This window comes from Poecilia formosa, unplaced genomic scaffold (assembly GCF_000485575.1).
Source record: "Poecilia formosa unplaced genomic scaffold, Poecilia_formosa-5.1.2 Scaffold81, whole genome shotgun sequence".
Taxonomy (NCBI): Eukaryota; Metazoa; Chordata; class Actinopteri; order Cyprinodontiformes; family Poeciliidae; genus Poecilia; species Poecilia formosa.
In genome coordinates, this window is record NW_006800020.1 from 605,994 (window position 1) to 628,618 (window position 22,625).

Below are 22,625 nucleotides of genomic sequence, written 5' to 3' on the forward strand. Positions count from 1 at the left end.
TTTTTTTTTTTTTTTTTTTTTTTTTTTTTTCATTGGTGAAAATGTAGAAAAAAAAAAAAAAAAAAGCAGGCCATGGAAAACAGCTGCTGTTTTCAAAGTGTTGAAGGTGACTGGTGTTGCAAGCGCCTACTGCACACTCAAATTTGAGACTAGATGAATTGGAAACCAGGGACCTGAACATGCCCTGTGTCAGTTCATGGCACACCTGCAGCTGCATTGTTGACTTCAATGCTCTGCTCCTTCAAAAGCTTCATTCACTCAAACAATAGTATGACAGCATAGAAAGAGGAGCTTTTTTTTTTCTTAAACAGAAAGTAAAAATGGTTTCTCATTCTGTTTTCTCAGAGCTTTAATCTTGTTTATTACGTTGCGATTTTAAGCTTAAAAATTGCAACGTAAATTTGCAATTTTTAAGCAAATTTAAATGAAACTTAGAAATATTTGCAAATAATTTAAAACTGGCTACAGCTAAGCATGGGCTGGTTTAAAAATGTAAATCAAGTCAATCCAATAGTTTGAAGTCCTTTTACTGGGATGTCATTGAACTTAGGGGAGTGCCTTATGTTTTCTTCAGCTATGAAGTAGAGAATAAGTCAGAACACCCCTCCCCCATCCGTCACTACACAGTCACAGTCTGGCTCTGGCAGAACAAAAGCTGTTACACTTTGGCCTTGCTTACAAAAAATTACAAATGTGATGGCTTGGGAATTATTTCCAGACACACACAAAAAAAAAAACATTGGTAGTCTTGTGGAAACTAAAGGAGCAACACCCATCTGTTTTATAGAAATAGGGTTAGGTAGTACAATTCAAAATGTCAGAACAATTACAAGTTTACAATGTGTTTATCTGTAAAAATGCAAAAGGCGAGAAAGTATCATACTTTCTGAATTCAGACGATCCTTTTGATATTTTTTCTTTTTTTTTTTTTTTTGCGTACGTGGAAGGATCATTATAACTGTTGCTCTTCTATGTTAAGTAAAACTAATTAGCTCATATGCAGCCCATGCCTAAAAAGCTGCATATGAGCTGGGGAATAATTACCCCCCAGCTTTTGTAACAGAACCCCCTCTTGCTGCCTGTTTTGACAAGTTCCTCCACGACAGAATATGACCACTGACAGTCCAAGCTGCACTTCCAACTGCGTTGCTGTGGGTTCGGTGATAAGATGTGGTAGCTGTTTGAGGAAGAACAGCTGGAGACGCCACACCACATCCATCAGCTCACTCACAATAGCTGCAGATGGAGACCAAGGGTCTGTCTCAAAGCTAGGAGATGATGCTCTGCTTGAGAATCTGTGGGATGTTTAAGAAGCCCTCTCTGCAAATATTAGCCTATGCATTCCAGGAGAGCACATTAGCACATTAGGTCTTTTACCGCATGATTTTGTTGCTAACTGGTGAAACTAGACTGTAGCCTGTGCATATTTTTTTTTAAATAAAATTCCCAAAATGAGTGGTTTAAGCTATATTCCGAACAGAGAACAGCAATTTTCCAGTTTAGCTGCACTTTGTTGGCGCCTTAGGGAGAAAGATAAATGCCAACAAATACCAAGCATCCATCATGCTGAGATTTTGTCCAACAGCAAGTGTTTTATTCAACAGTGACACAGGCCCCAGGGATTCATAGTTACACCAAAACTGTCCATCTTCAAAACCTTTAACATTTTTACTTTGCGGCTGAAAGCAGAAACTCAAATATCGCCAGCTCTTATAGCACCGGGAACTGTTGCAGTCCATCCCAGAGAGGTAGCTTTTTCACTTTATGATTGACTCATAGTTTATTGGGTTTCTTTTATTGGTTTGTGCTACTCGTGGTAGATGCAATAATAACTGTGGCTACAGGAATTGCTGAGATGCTCTGTCATTTTACATTTTTAAAGTCATTAGTCTGACTCAGATACATGCACTGAGGAAGACTGAGTATCCCTGCAAACCTCTGAAAGGAGGTAAGTGGAGAGTTTCGCTTAAGACATAATCTCCTGTCATTCACAGAGGAAGTTGGTAAAGTCTGGTATTCATGTATTTGTTTCTCTGTGTTCCACTCCTCTTCTTCATAACATGCTCTGTTAGGTCTCTTCTAAGCTCAAACTGAGTTTCAGGTAACGGCTTGTGACTGAAAATGGAAGGTAACCTGACTCACATCATACCAGGAGGCCTAAACTCGGGGGAGAAGTACACAATTGGCGTTCTGTTCAAGCTCTTAAACCAGTTTTTCTCATTGGGTCTAAGTGATAAGTTGCTGTAAACAGAAATCCAGGTAAAATGTTCCTGTGATATAAAGAAGGCAACTCAACTGAAATGTTCAGAAAATGGTATGGAATGTTACCATTTACAGAGGCTAAGATTTGTATTTATTTTTTAAACAAAACAGTAAGATTTAAGAGTAAAAAAAGTTGTTGGGTTTGGATCCAGTCAGCTCAGTTAGCTGCTCAGAGGAATTTACGAGTTTGCACATTCTCCTCATGCATGCATAGGTTCTCTCTGGTTACTTCAGTTTCCTTCAATTGTGGAAAAACACACATATTAGGACAACTGTCCACTGTAAGCTACTGCTAGATGTATTTGTGTGCATTCATAATTGTTTTCCAGCACTGGTTGCACTGAGCAAGACTGGCCACCTGCCCAGAATGTCCCCAGCCTCTCACCCACTGACTGCCCTCTTGTGATCCTGCCTGTCTTCAGTGGTCACTGTTGGGGTGAACCCTAGACATGTCACTAGTCCAACACAAAGCAACACGGAGACACACAGGACAAACAATCACAGATGCACACACTCACTCCCTCCTAGGAAAAATTCAGTGAGAGCAATTAAGTTGCCATGCATAGTTTTTGACAGTTGGAGGAAGAGTACTGACAGAGAACCTCTGTTTGTGGAGAACATGCAAATACCTCAGACAAGGATTCAAATCCAAAAAAAAAACATCTAGAAGGGAGAAAAAAAAAATCTTGCCACGAGAGTAATTTCCATATTTATGGAAATTAAAAAAAAATAAAAAAAAAAAAAGATCTGGATTCAACACAAAGTACGCATGTTCCACTCACACTTTTTCAAACATTAAGCTGCAAAAAAAAAATAATAATAATTCACACACAATTTTCCTTTCATGCCCAGCTTTTGTGTTGATCCGCAATCACAAATTCTATTAAAATACATTAACGTCTGCAGTTGTCACATAAAAAAAAAAAAAAAAAAAAAAAAAAAGACAAACAAGACCAAGGAGCGTGATTACTTTTACAAGACACAGTGCACAAGACAAAAGAGTTTGAGAATTGCAATAATTCTTTTTTCATGATTAAAAGAAAAGCTCTGGGTATAAACTGGTGCAGCATTTCTGTTACAGGTTGTAATGTGTCTGACTTTTCTAACAGCAAACATGCGAGCGATGAAAATTCTACTTATTGAATGAAAACGCTGAAGGAAGATAAAAGACTCACAGAAAGTAACCTTGAACGCAGCTGCTGCAAATCTCAGGGTCTTCTCAGTACAAAGGAGAAAAGGGGATTAATTAGAATTCAGGAGAAGAGGCAAACGGCACTTTCCACCAAAATCATCACCTCTCGTGCAAGAATGCTTTTTACATGAGGGCTAAGAGAATGGGGCTCAAACAATGAAAGTCTGTTTACCTGTAGAACATGTTTTGCAGGCCATTGCACATTTGATGCACTCTCCTGTATCGGGGTCCAGCATCTGTCCTGAAACACACAAAACCAGCAACAATAAAGGTCTTTCTATCAAGGCACACTGACTCCGCTTCACCTTTTTACCTGTGCCACACAGCGCTGGTTGGCAGACCCCATTCTGAAGTTTGTTGTGTTCCCGGCATTTGGCGCACAAATTGCCATCTGTGCAGAGTTCACAATTGGCTATGCAGGGCAGGCAGACATAGTGACCCCTGTCAGGGTAAAATCCCCTGGGGCAGTGCGTCCGACAGCGACCTTGGTGCAGGAAACGCTCCTGTCCGTCTTCATCTGTGGAGGAAGAGGGAGACACTCAGCCTACAGCCTTGAAGCCGATATTGTGTTATTATTGCTATTAAAGATGCACAAATCATTATGTTTCTGACAATAAATGAGGGCATAAATGCAATTCAAGGTATAAAAGAAAGATGACACAGCACAGCTGCTGCAGAGTTGTTCAGTATTTGTCACCGAAACAGATGGAAAGGCTCACCGAGCGAATCAGTTCGAATGATTAAGAACCAGGACGCTCAGGGAATCAATCAGATGAGTAATAAAAGGGGATAACAGCGGCAGGCAATGACTGCATCTCAAACGTATTGACCACAGCTAACAGATCGCTGCAGAGAGACTGATTGGTGATGCTTCAAATGAGAGTAATCAGGCTCAGAGCCTCATCCGGAGGCTTGTTATTGTTACAGTGGGGAAAATAAGTATTTTTGCACACCAATAATTTTATTTCAGTCAATATATTTTTTACGGTCCTATTGACATAAAATTCGCCACAGATGGCGGCACTCCAAATAATAGACCCAGAGATCGGAACCAAAATAAAAAATGTCCAATAAATCAAGTTTTGTGTTGTAGAATGGACAGGTAAAAGGAATAAGTATTGAACATGTGATGAAAAGAAGCCACAAGAAGGTATGGAACACCAATAAATAGCTAAGATCTGTCAGTAAATCTAACTTCTTATCAGTTCAAATTCACATTAGCTGCTTTAATCATGACGGACTATGAAAAGTCTCCTCTTTACGTCACAAGTGCATGGCATGATGGGTAAAACCAAAGAGCTCTTTTTAGTCCTTCTCAACCTCATTGTTGCAAAATATAGTAGATGTATTGTTATAAACATGTTGTGTTCCCAAATATCTGGATGCTCTATTGAGAACCTAATCAATGAAGGGAAAAAACCCCCCAAAAAAACAAACGGTTTCCTTTTAAACCACTCATGACCAAGTGTTGTTGTTTTTTTTTGTTGTTTTTTTTTATAAGATGTTAGACTGCAGAATCAACCAACACCCAAAGGCAATGCAAAGAACTCCAGGAAGATTTGAAATTAGCAGGCACTGTTTGATCATGAAAACAATAAGTAATGCCTTCAGCTGCCCCGGCCGTTAAGCAAAGAAAAAATCCCTTAAAGCCTTTTTGAAATTTGCTGCAGACAACTTGGATAAATAGTGAAATGCTGGCAGAATCTGAGCCAAAGTATGTCATTAGATGTCACTGCACACCAGGAACAATGGCACCCCACATCACCCTTAAACCCCCGTACCAGCAGATAAATCTGGAGGTGGGACCATTTATCTACGTAGTACTGGTAGACTTAAGTATTTAATAAGGGGATGGAACAGTTTATTGTCTTGATAGGATTTCTTTAACAAGCCAATGATTCCAAACACAGAGCCAATAAAACTGAAAAGAAAATAACGCTCCAAACATTGACCCTTTCAGCCTCTGAACATAAATTGTATGGGAAGAGCTGAACGTTGATGTGCATGGAGAAGGCCGTCCAACAGTTTCTGAGGAGGAGCTGATGAAAATCTCGCCTGCACAATGCATCCGACAGACTACTCAGCTAAGGCAGGAGGTATCAAAAAAAAAAAAAAAAAAAAGGTTTTCTCGTGAAGCACTGAATAATTTAAATTTAAATTTTTGTTCAGTAGTTATTTCTTGTGAAAATTACTTGTGGGTTGTGTGACTGGCATCTGGAGTGAATTTCACATCAGTAGCTTCTTCAGAAATATATTTATCAAGAGAAGTCCTGATGTGTTTAATGCTAATTTTTCACACTACATTGGTCCTGTGGCAGCACCTGTGGCAGCCATAATTGTTTTTTTTTTTCATTCTCACTGTTTTCCTCATTAAAGACATGTTTTTAATAGACAGCCACAACAGTGTATTTTTCCCTCTTTGATTAACAAAGGCTCCATTATGAGATGATCAAATTACATTCTGAAAAGTAGACAGTGAAATGATCCCACCTACATTTATTTTGCCCCTCAGGTAGAAACATCAGCAACTTTTATGGTTTTTCTTTGAATGTTTAACAAGAGGGAAGGATAGACCATGTTCCTTCTCCAACACAAAGGACTTTAAAGCACTCAGCTTTGTTAACCATTAAATAGTGCCCCTTTGAAAAAAAAAAAGAAAGAAAAATAACTAGGATTGTTGAACTTGGGTGGCATTTAGAGGACAAGAGACACAACAACGAACAAAAACTAGGGGGAAAAACACAATGGAAAGTCTACATTTCTTGATATATTGCGACTTTAAATAATGAGATCTTTATATAGGGTAAAGGTGACCCACATAGAAAAGTGGCTCTGGGGGAACTTAACAAGTTTAACCCTCATCTTTCATTTGACAAAGCTATCAATTTAACGCTGATTCCCAGTTCGGGTAATTTAAGAAAAGAAAAAAAAAAATCGCTCACTCACAAACTCCACAGGTAGTGCAGTCAAACAGCTCGTGTCCGTCGCACTCGGAGCAGGTGGGATGACACAGGACGCACTGGTTTTTAAGCAGAAACTGGCCGCTCGGACAGGACGACGAGGGTTTACATCCAATAAATCCAACGCACAAAAAGAAGAAGAGGAAGAGGAAGATGAGCGCGGAGATGGAGCTCATGGCTGTGCTCGAGTACTTCGAGTGAAAGTGGGGGAAAGCGGCGAAGAGGGAGGTCTGAGAGAGACGCAATGTCCGCGCTGCAGGTGCGCTGGCTGTCTGATGGATGTGTGCGTGTGTGTGTGCGTGTGTGTGTGCTGCTACACAGAAATAACTTGCTGGACCAGTTGATAAGTGACGCATCAGGAGAATGAGAAGTGACCGTAGTGAGCATTTCATCAATGATCCCGAGAGAACGTCAATTTTAGAGCAAAGGACCTGTTTTAGAAACACGAGTCTTAAATTGCGCAGAGTTTCAGTAACGTGCACTTAATGTGACATCAGTAATGTCATATTTTACATCAGAAAAAAAAAGATCATCTGAGTTAATACAACAATCAGTTTGCCAGCAGTTAGTTCGTTTAAGTATTTCAGTTGAGGAGGAAAAGCCATTCAAAACAATCTTTCCCTGCGTGAAAAAGTGGTCTATCATCAAACACACACACACACACACACACACACACACACACACACACAATTCCCCCACCCTGACACACATACACCTCCACTTGTTAAATAAGGCATTGACTGTGATTAACCACAGCTACGCCTGCCTTACCAGCCCTTACAGACACGAAATAGGCTAAAAGATCTCGTTAATAAACTGTTGTGACGTTGATAGGTTTGATATATTTCTGAATATTAACTAGCACATGATTTACTGGAAGCACCAGTTTTAAAACTTAGATCAGTCTTATTTCATAAAAAAAAAACATTAGCAGTCTCAAATTCATCATAGATATGAAGAGGAAATTATCTTTGTATGGGAATCTAAATTGTATCAAAACAAACTAGATGAATGTAGTAATATCTTCTGCAAATATTTAGAATATTGAAAGATATATTGAAATATCTTTCAATATACAGCTGAAAGACTGGATATTTAGTCTTTCAGTTGTATATTGAAAGACTATTTTGCATCTAGTAACTAGGAGAATCAACTTTTGAACTGTGAGCATTCAAACTAAAGTAATGACTAATAAGCAATCAGATACAAAGATGAAATCCATCTTAAGGAGTTGAGTTGAAGAATAAATGTTCAGGTTTGCTGATAAAGATTTAATCTTATTTCTCACATTTTTTTTCTGGAACAGTAAAATAAGCAAGAACTTAATTTATGCAACAACAAAAAAAAATCCAGTTGCATATACAAGTTTAACTCTCATCTTATTGGTCTTAGGGAAAATTTGGAAGAATTCATGAAAGGGGTCTCAACATAGGAAGGTGTGGAGCTTAACCAGAAAACATTATTAAATGACAGGTCATGGGAGTACCTCCATTTTGGGTCAAATGTTGTTTACTTTCTCAAAATCAGCTCAGGCTTCTGCTCTAGGTCACTTGTCCTTGTTTGAAGAAAAAATATCGTCAACAGTGACTCACCCTGGTGGTGTCTGCCCGGGTGATTTACTCTGATGCTGGAACGCTGTTCCAGTCTTGAAATTTAGAAATGTCAGCATCCCAGAAAATCTATCCTGCTGAAAGATTCAAAACATTCGAGTGAACAAAAAAACAGCAGAACCAAGTTTTAAATAAATGGATCCAACTTGTTGTAGACGCAGTTGTTAGCTGGCGTCTCTCACACTGATTCACTGACTCGTCTCTTGAAGTACACACGGTTTAAACTTTTTGCTACATCTATATCTGTTAACCGCTAGGAAAAATTGATTCCACCATTTTTCTGAAGAGCATTTGTTTACTTTCGCATGGAGGTAGAGTGTTCCAAAGACAAGCATATCTTTCTTTTCATATGCAGAAGTCAAGGACTCAGAGTGATGTGAAATATTCTTACTATGGGAAAAGGACAAGGTTACATTCTGATGAGATTTTTACTTGTAGGCACACAACAGTTTAAGAGAATTCACCTTTTACAAACTATTTGTCATACCTTCTTTGTACTCATTTTGGACTATCTCAAGAGCATAAGGTAGAATCAAAAAATAAATGAGTTTAATCTGAAATAACCTGAAGGTGTTTTTGAAAAGCTTTAGTCAGTTAAGTGAAGTGTTTACAGATTCAATAGATTGAATGATGAGGCATTTTAATCAGACTTTTTGAAAATAACAACATTTAAGCAGATAGTAAGAATACTTTCATTCAGCCCACATTCCTTTATTTATTTGGTCTGGTATTATATGTTAATCTTTTAAGAAATGTTGTTTTTGCATTAGCTATAAAATGAAAAGCATCAAAATGAACTAACATAAAAACTTGCAAACATCAATCTGTGTGTAATTAATCTATATAATGTGTGTCATTCTGAAACGAGTTATAGAGCCATTTCTAAGGCTTTGGGAGTAAAGCACAGTGATGCCTACTGTCCACAAATGTGATTATATTGGGAATAAACCTTCACAGGGGTGGCCACCCTACCAGAATTACCCACTAACTCAACCAGGAGTCACAAAATAAACCAGAATAACATCAAAGGTATTGCAACACTGAGATCAGATTTCCTGATTCAACAATAAGAACAATGTTTTGTTTGTTTTATTTTGTTTGATGATTTAGGACATTTGAGTATCTGAGAAAAAAATTAAAAACAGAAAAAAAAATAAAGGGAAAATAATAACCAACTTTGTCCTCTTTCAAACCAGTTTTGATGTGTTTTTGTGTTAACTGTCCTGTTGAAACGCCCTCTTGTGACAAAGTTTCAACTGTCTGTTGTGTGAATTGAAGTAACTGAAATATGGACTGTTTCTTCATTACACAACATTATGATGCTGACCTTTTGATAGTTAGGTGGCTGCAAATTTCAGTCAAAGTTGTAGTTACAGGTTTTTTACACAATTAGTAACAAAGACAAAGGAGTTGGAAATGTTGATGAAGCTTCACCACTAAGACAGAAATTGAGGACAAAATAAAGCAGGATCAAACGGAAACGCATGTGAGTCTGGATTTGTGTCCCTTACTTGTAGAAACAGATTTTTTTCATATGCAGTCATTTTGCTTACTGCTATGTATAATGTTTTGCTGTCACAATAAAAAAAATGTTGGGTCTAAAGAGCAGAGACAAAGATAAACATGAGCATATAAAACTATATCAGGAACAAGATACATTTTTTTATTACACTAAATAGTATTTTTATTTAAAAAAAATTGACTTTATAGATAAGATGCATGAATGAAATGTGTGGCCATCTTTAATTATTTTGTGTGTGTTTTTTTTTTTAAATAGTATTAATATTAATGCTTGTAGTTTTTTTTTTTACATTAAAAAAAAACAAAAGTGCAAATTTAAGACAAAACAAAAAAAAAAAACTTCAATGCACTGACTTGTTTATTAATTTTTTTGTTCAAAGACAGCGACACCTGGCGGAGCCCCCTTGGAGGTGCCGCCGGGGTCACTCGCGGACGTCACGGCGCTTGCGGAGGAGGCGCGGCTTGGTTCTGCTGCAGCGGAGAAACATGACATGGGGATGAGCGAGAGCGAGAGAGAGAGAGAGAGAGAGAGGCAGGGAGGCAGACAGGCAGGGAGGGAGTGAGAGAGTGAGTGAGACAGCCTGATTGGAATAAACGGCTCGTCAGAGGTCTGGGCCGAAAACGTAATGATGGGGAGCAATGACTGAAAAGGCAACGGTAAGACGGCTTGAGCCGATTTCCATTTGTTCTATCACAAAATCCCCACGTTATGCGCACGACTGGACGATCCGTGGCTCATTTGCTGTTAAAAACAAAAGGCTGCACACTGCAGACAGGTGCACCTGTCTTTATGCGAGTACGTGCTTCGATGAAATCAACTTCAGGTTCCGTGCGCTTGGCTTTATTTTAGCTCGAAGGCAGACACATTGAGGCCCCCTAAAAACCTCATCGGCTCTTCGGGATAAGACTTCAGCCGGGCTGATGGGAGTAAAACGCCGTACAAACACGCATCTGCATGCTTAGTCACAGACCTTTGTCATGTAGAACCATATAGTAGCGATGTACTATAGCCTAATTATGAGGCTAATGGGGTGGATTGTGTGATGTTAGCTGGTCATTAAAATTTCTAATTTTGAGGTGTGCACCCATAGATTTATTATTGTTACCATGTTTGATATTTGCAGATATTGGCTATTAAAAATCAGTGTTTATTTAGGCCAGATGGCTCTACGTGTTGATGGTGAAGAAAAGCATCAAGTCCCACTTTAAGATGCACATTATGGAATGCAGGAAGAACACCTCTGTCTGCTTTTACATCACTGTAGGTCTTGTTCACAATATCTACCGATGCCTGCCTGTGAAGATAGTGAGGCCACTGATTCACTGCTGTGGTATTTTTAAACCCTACTCATGTTCCCTGACAAAGACCTACATAATAACACTGAGCCGCTTCACATTTCTCCTACCTCAATTATAGGATGATGATGATGATGATTTTTTTTTTATTTGAATTTTTTTTAACATCAGGTCATCTCAACTCTACAACACCTTCCCGTCATGTCTGACCGCTTCGGTCTGGTTCGTAAGACAGGCGGCTGACAGCAGGTAGCTCAGATAGTTGGAAGGTAGAGCTACTAAAGCAGGCCCCGTGGCTGCCGGGCCGAGCCAGGCCGACGTCAGCTCTGTGGAGGCTTTGGGTGCAGCGTGGCACTGGGGACAGGGCGCCTGGCACCTGATCAGTTGCCACAGTGAATTCTGTTTTCGGTCTCTGGCATTGAGCAGAGCCAGAGACGACTATCGTTGTTGTTGTCGTTGTCGTTGTTGAACCTGGTCGGGCTTTCATGTCTCTGAGGCAGTGCTGCTTTATCAAATCGTTCCTGGACTGATCCAAAATGACAGGCCCTTGTCACATCTGTGTCCACCACGTACATCAAATACCCGAGCGGAGAGAACCCTTCCATCAGATAATTTCAAAAGAATTGACTGTGTTATTAACATGACACTTGCTCTGGGTCAGTCCACCTGTGCGTCACTTAAATTACTTAATTCCAACCAAAGTGTTGTCAGTTTGTTTTTTTTCTGACTCATTTTGTATCAGAAACAAACAAATTTTGACTCCAGATACTTAAAACACTGTGCATCCGTCTGTCCCAGAAGATTAACATGTATTAAGTATAATGGAGCTAAATATTCATAGATATTCATGTCCAACTTGTCATTTTATTCTAGTGCGGGTAAAATATGAGACCAGGATACATTGTCTCTTAATTTTCATTCTTTATTGTGACTTATAGTCTCTACGACTTTACTAAAAAAATAAACAAAAAAACAACTGAAATCTTTTAGAAGAAAAACAAAACAACCTAAATCTATACGCTTTCATAAATATTTTCTCACACTTCAGTTAATACTTTCTTGAAGTATTGTTTACAGAACTCAGTCTTTTTGCATCGAAGTCTGCCTGCGTAGCACATCTTAGTATCATTCATCAACATTTCATTGCAAAACATTCCCACAAAAATCCCCAAACTGATCTCCTGCCCAAAGCCCTTTTCAAATCACTCCAAAAACGTTCAGTGAGATTCGGCTCCGGACAATGACTGGTCTGTTCCATAACTTGAAACTTCTTCGAGTTAAGAAAAATTGATCAGGATGTGTGCTTGTGGTCATTGTTATTGTGCTGAACGATACGGTTCCTCTTTGTCTTTCAGCTTTTTAAAACAGGCGAAAAAACCAGGAGAAAAAACAAACAAAAAAAAACAGCTTCAAAGCATGATGCTGCCACACTCTTGCTTCACTTTGGGTGTATTATTTGGTGCTATGCAGTGTTGTTTTTTTCATCAAAGGAATCTTTTAGAATTCTGTCCTAAAAGTTCGGGACAGCCTTGATGTAATAAGACATGACCTTATTAAATGCTTTCGGGAGATCAACAAAGACCCTGGAGCCCAGACTTAGTAAAAATGTAAAATATTTGTTGTCACATGTACTACAGAGCCAGTACTCGTCAGTAATTTCGCCAGCTCTTAATATTGCCGTAAGCCTCTTACCAGGTTCCCTGAGCAGTTTCATTCTCATTTTCATCATGTTTAGGTTAACGTCCCATTGCCGTTAATAGCACTGTCAAATTCGGCTTTATTTATATAGCACTTTTCAAGTGACAATCAAAGGGCTGACCAAGCAAAACAAATGCATACAATAAATCGACATTCTATTAAGAATAGTAGAAATAGTCAAGATAAAAACTGACAAACAAACAAGTACATTTTCTTCACTTGGAAATCTTTTGGTGCTCTTTCTTCTTACCTTTTGACAGTGAAATCCCTCTGATAATTTGGAAGCTCTCTCAGGACCATGGCTGTGCTACTAAGTAGAGACAGGAGACGCCTGTTGCAACATCCATCCTTCCATTTTCTTACGCCCTCATCCCCAGTGGGGTCGGCACGAGTGCTGGTGCCTCTCTCCAGCGAGACATTTCGGGTGAGAGGCAGGTTGAACCCTGGATGGGTCGCCAGTCTATTGCAGGGACTGGCGACCTGCAATGGTCGCCAGTCCCTGCGACCAAAATTTAAGCTTTATTTGCCTTAAATTATGGCAAGTTTCTACTGACTCCTATTTAACATGAGTTTGAATGAGTTGGGTTGTACTGAGCATAGCCACTTCTTTTTAAAAAAGGCTGTACTCAGTTATCTATCCACTTTTTTTCAATCTGTTATTTTAAAATATAAGTACAAACAATTATTATTATTATTATTATTATTATTATTATTATTATTATTATTATTATTATTATTAAAAGGACATAGGCCATGAGGTTTTAGGTTGCATTAATGGTGAAATAAAAGTTTCCTAAATTATTTCTGTTGGTCTACTTTATTTTAATTTGTTGAAATCTGGCATCATAACTTACATGTAGACATTTTACATCCACTGAAATTCTATGATATAATCTAAAAACTTTGCATTGTACCGTTTCATCTGAAAACAATTCTTAGAAAATATGACAAATTAGGGGCCCTGGGTGTGCTGTGGTGGCGCAGGGGTTAAGCACAAGTCCTCGATGCAACTGTCGCAGGTTCAATTCCCGGCCTGGCAACCTTTGCCACATGTCTTTCCCCAACTTTCCCATCAGTTAACTATCAAATAAAGGCCATTAGAACTTTTAAAAAAAAATAGGGGCCCTAATCTCACCAAGATAAGTCCAGCTGATATTGTTTATTAGAGTCTAATTATCATTATTTTTTTTTTACTACTAGGTTATAGAAAATTTATTCAAATTGTTGAAACAGCTACTAAACCATTACCTGGTGGGTACGAATTAACGCTTGATCAGAACAGAACTCGCACAACTCCGTGTCATCCCTACAAACACGGGGTCTGACACCGCCAAATCTGCATTGTTGGAATTGGGAAATAAGCAGCTCCCTTTTATTAATTTACATCATGAAACTAAATAACTTGAAAAGAACCTGCAAATGACGCTCCATCCACCGTTTCCTTTTAAAAAGAACTCCATGCCTTCATGCCTGATCCCCTGAAAGTTTAGTTTCTAGAGGACATGAACGAGTCAAGTGCCTATTGTAATCATGGTTCAATCAGTGCACAGCTTTGAAGTGGGAGCTGTTCTTCAGACATATCTGCAGGTGAAGAAGCGAATGGTAAGTGTTGTGTCTACAGGGGGAGAGAGGTCAGCCAGAGGTCGTGGAAGCTCGCAGAAGGGGTCCTGCTAGATAATCATAATGGGGAAAAGTGATGAGGCTGTGGTGGCCATCTTAGAGTCGCTGCTTTGCTCAGATATGACTTGGTAGCAGAACCGTGTTGTGTACTATCAAGAACTACGTTTAACCAAGCAAATACGTAGATTTTAATACATCAAAGTTTGATATGACATAATGGTGTGGACAACAGAACCTATAAGTATGTCTGTAAAGCACACAGATAATGTTTTGCAGAATAATGCTGAACAGTTTTTAATTTATTAAATGAGTCGTTCTACATCCAGACTTGGATCTGGTAATGACATCATTCCCTATCTAGTGGTGTTCCAGTTCCAAAACTTGCAAAGTTTGTTAATTCATTTGTTCAGTAACCAATAAGGCTCCACAATATTAGGGGGAAAGATAACATTGGATTGTTATTATTACTTTGGCCAGACTTTGCTAACTACCTTTTCCAACCAAATGAACTTTCCTTGAAGTTCCTAATCTTGGTCGTGACCAAGATTAGGCTAAAGATTAGTTTAAAGACTTGTGCTTTAGCTTTAAACAAGATATCTTCAATTCAAATTCTTGAACCAAAACTATCTGTTATCATACACAGCAGTACTTCAGTCACAGATTGTGCAATTTGGCTAATTACATTTAAAAGAAAATGATTGTGTCGCTTAGATTTAACGTTTCATTGACAATTTAAATAGACCATTATGAAATTCTCAGGCTTATATAACAACGCCTAGTTTTTTTTAAGTATTATGTTGAATGAAAACATTCTACAGACAGCATTTGCTTTTTGTTTTACTCCACTGTTTATGTAATATGAACTTTGCATACGTACGACACAGTATGGTCAGTACCTGAGAGGGCTGTTGAGATAAAAAATGGGTCTATAATAGTATTTTACTCGTTTTGGATTTCTTTCTGATTAAGGTTTAAGGAAAGGGACAACAACTTGTTCATCAGTGTCGTATGTGGCCTACCTTTTTTATTTTCGGGTTAAAATGTGATGCAGTCATCTAAGTCAGACGTCATGGTTTTGTTTTAGGCCTTTGCTCCTCTTACTCTTAATTTTTTTTTTTTTTGCGTCGCTGCCTCCCTTGTCTGGTGCTGAGTCTGGTAGGAGAGTGCCTGCTGGAGACGTCTGCCACTGTCCCAAAGCCTACAGGGCACAGCTATCCCCTGCACTGCCTTCCAATCAGCAAGGGAGCCGTTTATAAATCAAACCGAACACTGTTGCACCGGATACCCCTGGTGACTCAATTCAGATTCACAAGATTGGCCATTTTCATTCACTCAGGAAAAATAGGTCACGCTTCTTCCTCTGTGAAAAAAAAAAAGAAATAAAAAACACCCCACTTGATTGGTTTTTCAGGGTGTTGTCATTCTATCACATTTATAGCTGTTGAGACGTTGTAGTTTGGCAAGTTAGTGTGCGTATATTAGACTACTCATTACATCTTTCATTTTGTACTGAAAGTAAAAAAAAAATAACGCATGGTTATCTGTTTTTTGTCGTTATCTTTTTCTTGTAAAGCATGCTGAATAAGCCGCTCATAAAGTTCTTTATGAAGTGGTTAGACTACATGAAAGTGTAAAAGCAGTTATTTATAAATAAAAATATAAATATGAATTTATGACAAATGTGAGCGTGCTGCCGCAAATTGCTGTCTCAATGTATTTTGTTTTTTTTTGCTGATGCTCCCATTATAACGAGCCCCGTTGTCCAATCCCGGAGAACCATAAACAAAACGCTGCGATTTTCATGGCACACTTTTTGCGTCACATCCTCGCTTTGTGCTCCGTCAGGACGCAGCTGTGAGAACGCATCTGCAGCAGAAAGTCTGCTATAAAACATGCTCAAAATTAGCTGGGGAGGTTAAAATGAGGAGCAATTACTCAGACTACAACAATCAGATGAGAAGTGATGTGTCCTTAAAATGGAATGAAGAAACGAAGTTTACAGATGTTTTGATTGGCACAACTAAGTGAAGAAAATAGTGCGACTTTAGGATCACATTATGATCTGTAAAAGTACAAATTTATTTTCTGTTGCTGAACCTTACAAAACATGGCCATTGCAAAATATTTTCAATTCAGTTTTATAGGTATTGATAAATCTCGGGATGTAATTTAAACCACTTGAATTGGGGAAAAATAAAAACACTGTAATTTTCAGGTTAAAGGATTTTCTTGACTGAGGTTTTTAATATTTAAGAACCTAAACTGTGACCTCTACTTTATGTAACATGCCAGAGGAAAACCACTGTTTTAAAATGTGTAAAAGTTTGTTCTGATTTCCTGTATTTTAATTATTAATCTTGAAAGCTTCTTGTTACTGATTATTTTAAATGTGATGCTAGCAAAGTTGCAATTAATGGTGGTTTAGACAAATTTATAATTAAAGCCCAAAAAAGTTAGTAGAAAAAGATAAAATTTAAGAGTAGGCATTAAAGCAAAAATCATATATATATATATATATATATATACACACACACACACACACCTATTATATACCCTGTCCACGTCCTACAGCTTCAGACAATATCTTTAATTTTGACATACATGGCTTTGAGCACATGTGGCAAAGCACAAATTAGCCTGTCACCATCTTTTCAGCATTTAGCCATGAATATGTCATGATCCGTGTTTCTGTGTGTTTATTTTTGAGTTTTTCTGTGTGGTCCTGTGTCTCTGTCACAGCGTCTTCCCCGTTGATTGTTTCCCAGGTGTGTCTCGTTCCTTTGATTACCCCCTGTGTGTATTTAGTCCCACCTGTTGTCTGTGTTCTTTGTCGGGTCCAATGTATGTCTTTTGCTGTCAATACGCTCCAGTGGAACTGCCAAGTCCTGGTTTGTGTTCGCCCTCATTTCTTGTCCTGTAGTTAGTTGCTACCGGCATTTAGCTGTGCGCTTGTCTCCCTGCCGTGCTCCCTGCCTTGGATTGTTCTGAACATTTTTGTTATTAAATTCATCATCATCTTCACCATAACCTGGGTCTCTGCGTCAATCCTCACCACCACCCACAACCAACCCCGACAGAATAAATGGGAAATTCTTAAAACAAACTGCATACTCACAAATTAAGGTTGTGGGTTTGTTTGTGTTTGTGTTTGTGTGGTGTAAACAATCATGAGGAGGAGAAAGTGAGAACAAATTTGAAAATGCAGCACAGAGCCGACTGAACCAAAAATCAAACTTCAGTTACATATTTAAGTTACTGGTGTGGCCTTGGAATGAAAAGATTGCAGCGTTTAACATTGAGCAAAACTATAAAAAAGTACATGAGGTAAGGTGATATTTGTTTGGTGTACAGCAGGAAACAGGAGAGTTCTGTTGGGGGGTTTTATAACAGGTTGAGCTGTGTGTGGGAGTGACTACAGTTGATGCAATGAACCGAGTTAAGACTTTATGATTTTTGAAGCTGAAGCAGGTTTGTTACATTTTGTTACGTGGGTTTTACCTGCATAAATTAGACAATATTTATGTGCAGGAGGAAGTACTAAAACTTTAACAGCTGTAAAGGAGAAACACAGTTGTTAAAGCTATAACTTGATATTATAACTCTATGTTTTACCCCCCTGAGTTCAGCACGCTATATTTACAGTAAATATGTTTCAGTAGGTGTAATATTAAACACAGTTTAACATGGATATTGATGTTTTAAATGTTTAATGACCTATTGGCTAACAAAAGGAAACAAATCATTTATTTGGACAGTTGGATTGACTTTCATTACATTTGAAATATACGTTGATTAGACATCTGTTTAAAATATATTTTCTTTAACTAAAACGTTTATTGTAGGCCACAAGCTTGGTGATCCAATTAGTCATTTTGCCATCACTTTTAATGACGAAAGTGATTAAATTTAATCACTTTCGTCATTAAAAGTGATAAAAATTTTTATTTAATCACTTTTAATTCAATTAAAATTTAATTAAATTTTAATTAATTATTTATCTAAAACCACAAAAGTTAAATGAACCTTTGAACAAAAAAAAAAAACACGGTATTTGAACACCTACTATATAAAGTGCATTTGCTTTGAAGAATCCCAATTTTTTATCAAATTTTATCTCATCACAGTTTTACAAGAAAAGATAACATAAATGTTTTATTCGATGGAAACTTCTGTTTTTTTTTTTTAAATAAATTAAAACGGAATCTGCAGTCTTGTGACAACAGACCAAAACAAAGGAAAAGAACTCCTTGTATAATTAGTGCCATTAAGTTCTAGAGATTCCAAGTAAATATAGCATGAAAAACTAAGCTTTTCATTACCTTTGTATTGAAAAAAGTCATGTGTTCTAAGTCATTAAGGTTATTAAGAGCTACTGCAGAAGGCCTAAAGAGAGACAGGTCGCAGATCACTGACCTAGACGTTTCTGTGCCTTTGGAAAACCTACAAGATGACCTCTGCCCTGCATTTGTTGCTTTTCCAGAGATGAAGCTTAAAATGCCAGTTGTTAAAGTTACAGCAGCTTGCAGATCAGTCAAAACAGGAAGTGGTCTTAAGTTGTATTTACTCAAATTCCCTTAATATCTCACATTGCAGTGGCTTGGGTGTGTTTTTATAATTTATCCCTAAGAACATAACTACCGAAAAGCCATCTTGATTTCATGCCTCAGATTCACTGCTCTCTCGACAGTCTGGGGCGTCTCTCTTCACTCGTTCTGGAGCTTTCTGCAGTGTGCAAGTCCAGTTTCTTGACTATTTTTTTTTTTATTTTTCTTATATATACATCTCAGATGCTACATCAGACAACAGAGGTTCTGTGACCTCGCCTCCTCTGCTTGCTTCTAAATGCACTAAGCTGTATATTTTTACTATTATGAAGCATTGTTTGAGAAGTAGGATAAATTGGATGTATGACTAAACTGAAATGAGTTATTTAAAGGGCCTTCAGATGACATTTGTTGTGAATTGGAACTATACAAATAAATGGATTAAATTGAATCGAACAACACACACTTTCTAATTAATTTAGTATCATTAGAAGACACTCATTCAGTGACGGGGATAGCCTAGACTGCTGAGTGGTAAGCGTGATAACTGATGAGAAAAGTGAAGAGTTTCATTTGATTTTAGACTGGGATTTAGAATGAAGGGATTTTTGTCAAGAATAGGAAAACCATGGTCTGCACTTCTTACAAGAACAGAAAAGTCAGCAAAATTATGCTTTCTAAATATTTTTTATATCATTTTGAAATAAATCCATTCTTCAAAGGTGAGCACATTAAAGCTTTTGCATGAGAAGAGTTCTGTCAGAGTTCTGAGATCAAACAGCTTCAGATACATCTGATAAACCCATAAAGAGCCCGGAAACCTCAGAATCAACAAGTTGCAGATATTGAGAGTAAAGCTGGTCCAAAGCAAATTGTTATGTTCACAAATGTTGTGAATAAAACTGGTTTGGATTCTAAATACATAGTTTTACAATGGCAATAAGCTGTCCTGAGGCTGGTGTATATTGGAAAAGTAGCTAGATATGACAAATATAATATATTATTTATTTATTTTATATGTAATAGTTGCATTTAGATTTTGGTTGCATTGGTAATAAACAGACATTTCTTTTCATTGTTTTAAAAATAACAAATAAAATAGGCTATAAACATATTTCTAATGTGGGGCTGTTGGATGTAGTGAAAATTATCAAATGCAGCCAAATGATTCTGTTCAGTAAGTTTATTTTTTATTATTTTGGCTAAAATGAAAAAAAACAAAACAAAAAAAAACAAAAAAACAAAAAAAAACAAAGTCAACCCAATCCTGCAAAACATGTTAATGGAGGCAAAGCTGAAAACCATCAAAGCGATTGTTGGAATGAGCTCGATTTTGTGAGGTCTCATTAAATACATATTTGACTTAGAAGAATTTGGAGCAGAGCTTTAGGACCCTGCTTGGTACCACTCGCTGACCTGAACTGAGAGGGTTTTTATTTTTTTTTTGTGCTGTGACATAGAATGACCTGACTGCGATCAGACCAACCTGACATAGTTCAATGCTTCGCTCTGACTTATTGAGTTGACAGGAGATTATAAAAAACTTTATTTCCAGGCAGCTTAGCTGCATGGCTGTGGGTGTTTCTTATTTCTGAAACAAAAACAAAGAATCAAAGCAGAGATCAGGACAAACTAAGCTGTGTCCTTCTTCTGAACATGGCGTGTTGACGGATAACACGGCTATGGTTATGTTATTGGTCTTTCATCATGTTCTAAAAGCCGATGCAGATGTTGATCATAAGTAATATGTGCATTATTATGGCGATTTGATTGTTGCCCTGAGCATCTGATGTGGATGGAGATGGAGAGAGTGACTAGCTATTTTAGTCTTTCCATGTCTTTTCTTGATGCCAAATTCAAATTCTTGTTTTTTGCAATATGCATCATGTACAAAAAAGTAAAAAAAAAAAAAAAGTTGTAGGTGACTGTTTATGTATATCTCTCTAAAGTAAAGTAAAGTAAAGAGTTATGGTCTAATTTTCTGCCTCTTGGCACCCGGCTCTTTGTTTGGATGAACTGCTTTTCTGTCAGAACGGAGGAGCTGATTTACCTTTGAGGACAGGAGAGTGATTATCAGCTGTTTTCAAAAAGTAGTTTCTCACTTTCTGGTATGCCTTTCTTTTAATTCATTTGTACGTAAACAAGAGCATACAAAAAAAAAAAAAGGGCCTTTTTTTTCATAACTAAGATCATTTTGTTGTGTTCGGGGTCACGAGAGCAGGGATTTATTCCAGCTGTTATTGGGCTAGAGAGTCAGCTACACCTTAAAAACAGGGTCTACATAGAGACTTAGTTATTTGTGCAAACTCCAAGCATGACCAGCCAAGGCCATGTTATTAGATTTAATGAAAGGAAATGATTTTACAGGCTAAAAATTCCCCAGATATGTTAGATAATAATGAATCTTCCTGTTGTAAGTAAATGTCACTTGGGTAACCGCAGCATCATTGCTGTGATAATTAATTCTGATTCTGACTCAGAAGTGTCATAGATGGTAAAAGCTCAGATTGTTGGTATAAATGGCATGGGCAACAGATTGGTGCTGTGCTACAGTTCTTCCAACTTATTGTGAATATCAGTATACGAGCCCAACGCAGTTGTTAGCACAACGGGAGAAAAACGGATAATTTTTGAAGCATAAAAACAAAAATATATTTTTGACAGTCATATAATATTAACCTATTTGTAATATTTAGTTAACCAAACCTATCAGATTGTGAATATGTCTCTTATCCCATTGTCCTCTTCTGGTGACCGCACGCGTTTTCTGCCAGGTTTTCTCTCATTAGGCAATTTCAAGTCTTTAATTTTCCCCTAATTTTGTCATTCTGTATTTTTATTTGAATGCATGCCGTGACTCACTGTAATTACAAAGAATGGAATATCTATTCTTCTCAATTTTCTGGTTGAGTTAGTTTAATTAGCATAACTTGACAAACACTTCAGTTCTGTCTGAAGAAATATAAGTCGAGATAATGGTACTGCCTCCGTCTTCCACTCTACACACAGCGTCTTTCCATGACATGTCACTGTTTTTATACCAAGTCCAGGTTTGGTTTGGTTTTATAAATAAAAGCGTGGTTTCAATCATAAAACTTTTTTCATCAAGGGTTTTTAAAATATTGGCCAGGTCTGGTATGTTTAACGTGGTTGGAAAGTTGTCTGCAAATTTTCAGTTGTCCCACATCTTATGCTAATATTGGTGAGCTTCTCTATTCCATGGCGTGTAAATAGGGCAGCAGTTTTTATTTTACACCCTTCTCCTAGCTGATACCTTTGACATTGGAATCGTTTTTTTTTTTTTTTTTACATCCTTTGTAAACTCTGCAAATTACGACTTCACATAAAGAATGTGTTGAGAAAATGGAATTGCATTCGGTATAGATAGTTCAAGTCAAGTTACTTCGGTTTTTAATTTTTGATATTTTCTCCTGCTACGATATTGAATGTTTTTCATTTTATTTGTATAGGATATATGTAATAATATGTGAGGAAAGTTTGGAAATTGTTTAACAAAACCTTGTTTTTCTCTGTCAAAAAACCCATCCATTTTATTTGTGGTGTATTGGAAATTGTGATTATTCTTGAGAGCAAGTTGACAACACGAGTTGTAGTTCATAAATGTGCAGTGCAGGCAGTGTGCAGAGCAGCATTTAGATGCAAAGAGACATCACTGCTTCCAGCAGCATCTTTCCCTCAGGATGCAGAAAGCAGCACATCTTTTTAATTTCAGGAAGAAGAAAGATGGAACATGTCTTTGTAGAATTTAATTTAAACTCCACACAATTCAATTCAAATGCATTATCATGATAGGCTTGGGCCTATGGAGTCCTTGGTGGCATTGCATATCTTTTGCACTTTTGAAACATATTCCAATAGAATTATTTAGAAGTAGGATTGTGCAATATGTTGAAGTGTAATT

General features: G+C 37.5%; 2 protein-coding genes across 2 annotated transcripts in view; one reads left to right on the top strand and one right to left on the bottom strand.

Annotated features, from left to right (window-relative positions):
• The window catches only part of LOC103141227 (proprotein convertase subtilisin/kexin type 5), a 20,076-nt gene extending 13,042 nt beyond the window's left edge, over positions 1 to 7,034 (bottom strand). Inside the window, exons 1-4 of the mRNA XM_007556771.2 lie at positions 6,401 to 7,034; positions 3,768 to 3,971; positions 3,627 to 3,695; positions 3,438 to 3,477 (exon numbers count right to left, since the gene is read on the bottom strand). Coding sequence (XP_007556833.1) covers positions 3,438 to 3,477; positions 3,627 to 3,695; positions 3,768 to 3,971; positions 6,401 to 6,806 — 719 coding nt within the window. The 5' untranslated portion in view covers positions 6,807 to 7,034. The remainder of the gene's footprint in view (positions 1 to 3,437; positions 3,478 to 3,626; positions 3,696 to 3,767; positions 3,972 to 6,400) is intronic.
• A 3,025-nt stretch (positions 7,035 to 10,059) lies between these two features.
• Positions 10,060 to 22,625, top strand: part of otud7a (OTU deubiquitinase 7A) — a 43,491-nt gene continuing 30,925 nt past the window's right edge. Inside the window, exon 1 of the mRNA XM_007556773.2 lies at positions 10,060 to 10,202. The gene's annotated coding sequence lies outside the window, so the exon portion shown is untranslated. The remainder of the gene's footprint in view (positions 10,203 to 22,625) is intronic.